General features: G+C 41.7%; 1 protein-coding gene across 1 annotated transcript; it reads left to right on the forward strand.

Annotated features, from left to right (window-relative positions):
• Positions 1 to 2,155: 2,155 nt before the first annotated feature.
• LOC103132749 (interferon-induced protein with tetratricopeptide repeats 1-like) lies at positions 2,156 to 3,597 on the forward strand (the record flags this gene model as incomplete). Its single annotated transcript, XM_007544545.2, has 1 exon — positions 2,156 to 3,597. A coding segment is annotated over one exon (1,335 nt), but the record flags the coding sequence as incomplete, so codon positions are not given.
• Between the last annotated feature and the right edge of the window lie 2,322 nt (positions 3,598 to 5,919).

Below are 5,919 nucleotides of genomic sequence, written 5' to 3' on the forward strand. Positions count from 1 at the left end.
GAACCAGTCCAGACCTGGAACCAGACCAGGAACCAGACCTGGAACCAGACCTGGAACCAGACCAGACCTGGAACCAGACCAGACCTGGAACCAGACCAGACCTAAAACCAGACCAGACCTGGAACCAGACCAGACTAGAACCAGTCCAGACCTGGAACCAGACCAGGAAATAGACCAGGAACCAGACCAGGCCTGGAACCAGCAAAGAATAGAACCATTCCAGAACCAAACAAGGAGAAGCAGCATTCAGTTTCTATGCACCACAGATTTGGAACAAACTGCCAGAAAACTGTAAAACAGCTGAAACACTGAGTGCCTTTAAATCTTGACTAAAAACCCACCTGTTTAGAGCTGCTTATGGCTAAATTAGGGTTAGAGTGGGTTTGATGTCTTTGATGTTTTTAATGTTTTTATCTTTTCTTTTTATCTATTTATTAAGTTCTTTTTATTTCTCTTTCTCATTGTCTACGTTTTAATGATGTAAAGCCCCCCGGAAAACGTCCCAGTTAAATGACGTTTAACTAAAGTCCTACGGGGTTTAGAGTCCCAGTTGACGGCGTTTCAACTAAAAACCTAGAGGTTGGAGTCCTTGTCAAACAGTGTTTTTGACTAAAGTCCCAGAGGGTTGGAGCCCCAGTTAAACGACAGTTAAACGACATTTAACTGAAGTCCTAAAAGGGTTTTAATGTTTTTATCTTTTTTTAATCTTTTTCAAAATGTCTTTCTCTTTCTCACTGTTTCAGTGATTTTAATGTTTTTATCTTTAAAAAAAATAAAAAAAAGTCCAAAGGGTTGGAGTCCTTGTTAAACAGTGTTTTTGACTAAAGTCCAAAGGGTTGGAGACCCAGTTGGTGGCGTCTCTACTAAAGTTCTACAGCTTTTTATTTCTCTTTCTCACTGTTTACGTTTTAATTATGTCTTTTAAATCTCTTTCTCACATGCTGTTTTTATTTTAATTATGTAAAGCACTTTGAAATGCCTTGCTGCTGAAATGTGCTTTACAAATAAAATTTGATTGATTGATTTGATTCCAGACCTGGAACCAGTCCAGACTGGATCGCTTCCTAAACAACAAACAGGAAGTAACTGCAGCATCTGATACGTTGCTGATGTTTTTATGTCTCCATATTGAAAAGCTTGTTGACCTGCTGAGCTGCTGAAATCTGATCCAAATAAAGTTGATTGATCGATTGATTAACCCTTTACAGATCAGCTCCATGTGGCTCCAGCAGGGAAACAAGCAACTGAAAACTGAAATAATGAAAATTTACACCACATATCTGGATTGTTCAAATTTATAATCATGAACTAATTTATTATCTGTTTAGCAGCAAAAATACAAATAATACTAAGAATTTTCTTACAGTCGTTTATAAATTCAGAAATTAAGGAGTTAAAACTTCAACTGGAGATTAACACCAAGACTGTTAAACATTAAAGGAGGAGAACCTGAAACACAAACAGCATCAAGTGTTATTTAACTGGGAAGTTAAAAATAATTCAGCGTTTCCTGGTGGAGCTCAACAATAAAGGTTTTGTTTCACTGATCTGAGCTTCATGACACCAGAGGTTTGATACATGGGAGCAAAACCAGAGGAAGCAGCAGCAGGATGAGGTGAGGCTCAGCCAGATCTCACTTATGTTTCACTTACAAATATAATGAGATCATCAAAGAAGTTATGAACTAAAAGCCGTTTTGCTGATAAAGATCGTATATTTAGAACCAGTCAAAGGGACATCTAATTCTCCAATTAGGGATAAACCTGAGGTTTGATTTTAGACCATTTTTTCTGTTAATTTTCTGTTTGTAATTCAGATTCTACAGAATGAAGTTATTCTGGAGGAAGAAAATTAGAATAAATATCTGGTTCTGATAAAGTAAAGCCTGATTTTTGAGAAGTCAGAAGAGAAACACCTAGGAGTGATTGTTCATCTAATTCAGACCTTTAGTCCAGGTGACGATGCTCCTGGAGAGCCGTGTGGCAGAAACTAAACTTATCCGTTTGTTTATGGATCATTTGCTTAAAAAGCATCGAGTTTGATGAAGGCCTGGAGGATCCAGAAACATTAAAACACTTTAATGTCTTTGCAGCTTCCTGTCTGTGTTACTCTCACCCTGTGGCTGTTCTGCTGCTGTTGGCTAACTTCTGTTTAATGTCCCATCAGTTCTGCTCAGAGTCTGGAGGACAAACTGGAGGCCCTGCAGAGCCACTTCACCTGGGAGCTCCAGCCCAGGCGGCCCAACCTTACCTGTGAACTGAACATCCTGCAGGACATCGGTTCAGATGAGGGAAACGTCTGGCTGGGTCACATCTACAACCTGCTGGGCTTCATCCAGTACAAACTGGGCTCTAGTAAAGACGCCCTGAACCTCTTCAACCGGGCCGCTGAGACCTTCCAGAGGCAGAAAAACGCTGATGAAGGTCCCTGGTTGATGGTGAACTTTGGGAATCTGGCCTGGCTGCACCATCACCTGGGAGAAGATGAGAAGAGTGAAGACTACCTGTCAAAGGTCGACGGCCTGATGAGGAAATACCCAGCTCCACCTGGGTTAGAGCGCCACCCAGAGGTCTTAGCTGAAAAGGCCTGGACCCTGATGATGTTTGGTAAAGAGAAGAAGCAGCAGGCTGCAGAGCTCTTCCAGAGAGCCATCCGGATGCAGCCGGACACCGTGGAGTGGCAGAGCAGCTACGCCATACTATCAGCAGAGTTCCTCATAAAATGCCAGAGCATCTTAGAGCCCGAAGTCTTTGAGAGACTGAGATCAGCCAAAGAACGAGATCCAGGTAACTTATATGTTGCAGCTCTTTATCTGGAGGCCAAAGCTGCAAACGGAGAAAACGTCCAGGATGAAGCAAGAGAGTTGGCTGGACGGGTTCTAGAAAGACCTCCGAGTAGTTACAATGGAATCAGGCCATTACTGCGTCTGTATAGAAACAAAATCTCTAAAGATGAAGCTGTTGAAATAGCTGAAAAGGCCCTAGAGAAACATCCTGACTCAAGATATTTTAAAAAATCTGCTGCCATCTGCCACATGAAGAGGATCCTTAATCCGGACCGCCGGGAACCCAAACCTTCCCGCAGCGTGATCAACCGAGCCATCAGTCTGTGGGAGGAAATGATTGCAGCTTATGACGACTCTACTCTTAGACACCAAATAACTCTAGCACAGTTATATGCAGAGGTAGACAAAGAGAAAGCTAATCAGATTTACAAAGACCAGCTGCTGAGAGAAGATCTGGATCCAGAGGAAATACAGAAGCTGTACAACTTATACGCCAAACATTTATACTTCATTAGGAACGAGAGCCGCGAGTCAACCATTTACCACATGAGGGCAGCAGAGATCCAGGTAGAATCCAAGTATCGACAGAGCAGCATTACAGAGCTGGAGAAGACCGTCAGAAAAAACAGAAACCCTGAACTGTTTGAAGAAATCAGCAAACTTCTGACCAGCCTGACAATTCAGCCTGGAGCTCAGAATCAGTGAATATTAAAGTCCTGAAGATCATATAAAATCTGTACGATGTTCCAGACATGAACAGAGTCACTTCAAATGATTTTTATCTCTGTAAAATCCAATAAAATGATGAATAATGTTTTATCACATTGTTTTATTTACCTGTTTTGAAAATCTGTAGAATAAAGCCTTGATTCTGAGGAAATGACATTTCTATTATTTATTTTTTTACCTGTAAAGAACTGCAGCTGAAACCAAAACTGGTTCTGCTGAGTTCTGACTCACTAACTATCCAGACCGTTGGGCCACGTGTGTGTGTATCTGTGTGTGTGTGTGTCTCTGTGTGTGTGTTCAGTGTGAAAGGAGAAGTGTATCCTGTAGTGTTACGTCGAGTCAAGGATGTCACCGGTATTGCGTTTGAACGTCTTTAATGTTGAACATNCATCTTAGAGCCCGAAGTCTTTGAGAGACTGAGATCAGCCAAAGAACGAGATCCAGGTAACTTATATGTTGCAGCTCTTTATCTGGAGGCCAAAGCTGCAAACGGAGAAAACGTCCAGGATGAAGCAAGAGAGTTGGCTGGACGGGTTCTAGAAAGACCAATGAACAGCTACTGTGGACTCGGTCCATTACTGCGTCTTTACAGAAAGCACATCTCTAAAGATGAAGCTGTTGAAATGGCCAAAGAGGCTCTGAGGAGACATCCTGACTCACGATACACCAAAATGTCTTCTGCAAAATGCTACAGAAAGCAGATCTTTGGTAAACACAGTGATCCAGATGGCAGCAGGATTGACGAAGCAATCCATCTGTGGGAGGAAGTGGCTGCTGCTTATCCTGAATCCAGCCTTAAACACAAAATAACTCTAGCAGACTTGCATGCAAAGCAACAAAAGACAAAAAACAAAGCTGACAAGATTTATGAAAAGCTGCTGGAACAAAGAGACGATCTGGATCCAGCAGGATTACAGATGCTTTTCTGTCGCTACGCAAAGCATTTATACTTCAGCGGACACGATAGTGGCAGGTCCATCGAGCACCACATGAAGGCAGCAGAGATCCAGGAAACATCCAAGTATCAAAAGAAAAGCCTGAGGCAGCTGAAGACGACTGTGAAGAGAAACACAGACCCTGAGCTGTACAGGAGGATCAGGGAGGTTGAGACCAGCCTGAGGAATCAGAATCAGTCAAACTGAAGATCAGAGACCCTGAATTATCCAGAGGTTCAGGAGTTTTTGGCATCATTGGACGTTTAACTTTGAGAATGAACAGTCAGGATGAATCTTACCGTCTGTCTTACACTGAACATGGCGAGAAGTTTCACATCAACACACCAAATTAATGATGTAAACATTAAATCAGTTTGCTCCATAAGCTCTAATGTCCTTTTTCTGCTTCAGCAATAAGGAAGTGTGGTTCAGCTTTGGGTGAATTTATGATCTTTACATAGGCATCATGTTTGGGTCAGAAATGTTCGTTTTGCTCCTTCTCTGTCTGCAGAGGCTCTGAACAAAACATCTAAATCATTCCTCATAAAACTCCCCAGCAGAAAGTCAGACATTTCCTATCACAGCTCTTATTTTGACATTATACATGTACCATGTATGAACCAACTCCACAATGGTATTATGACAAACTAGGTTTAATTTGCTATTAAGGGATTAAAAGTTATCAAAATACTGACTTTTTTCAAGAGGCTGTTTGGGAGACAATATATATTTTAAAGCAATTATTTTGCTTCACATTTAAAATCAAATAAATTACCTAAAATAGTTCATGATAAAAATGTGTATGTTTAATTCAATATTCTTAGGGTATAAAATTCAAGTGTTTATTGTATCAAATTATGTTTTCCTTCATTGTGTAGTTTTGTTCAGGTGGCAGCAGTAGTTTTGATTTACTGGTTGTGATTGGTTGTTTACTCTGATTGGATGAACCAGACTTGCCTGTGATTGGCTGGTGGTGCGGCTCATTTACTGCAGACAGAGTCCAAAACACCTGAGCGAGTGCGAGACAGAAACATATAACACGCAGCAATATTTGTTCACAAAGTCGCTCCTCCACTGCAGAGGCTTTAACCGGTTCTGTCCCAGTCGGTAGACAGCAGGCGGTGCCAGTTTACCACCCCAACCATCCAGAACCACAAATATTTAAAAAAATCCCCTGGAGCCAAACGCTGCAGACAAAGAGAGACTGAACATCATTCCAACATCGTCATTCCTGATCCCTCCTCAGGGTCATAAAGGCGNGGCACTGAATGAAGATCTTTGCTGTTTATGAGAGGTATCAGTGGCTTGTGGTCGCTCTGTAAGGTGAAAGAGTTCAGGCCATAAAGGTATCTGCCGAATTTCTCACATGCCCAAACTGCTGCAAGACATTCCTTTTCAATTTGTGCATATCGTTGCTCAGCATCGGTGAGTGTTCTGGAACAATAGCTCACTGGTTTCAACTGTCCATTA

Source organism: Poecilia formosa, unplaced genomic scaffold (assembly GCF_000485575.1).
Source record: "Poecilia formosa unplaced genomic scaffold, Poecilia_formosa-5.1.2 Scaffold1277, whole genome shotgun sequence".
NCBI classification, from domain to species: Eukaryota; Metazoa; Chordata; class Actinopteri; order Cyprinodontiformes; family Poeciliidae; genus Poecilia; species Poecilia formosa.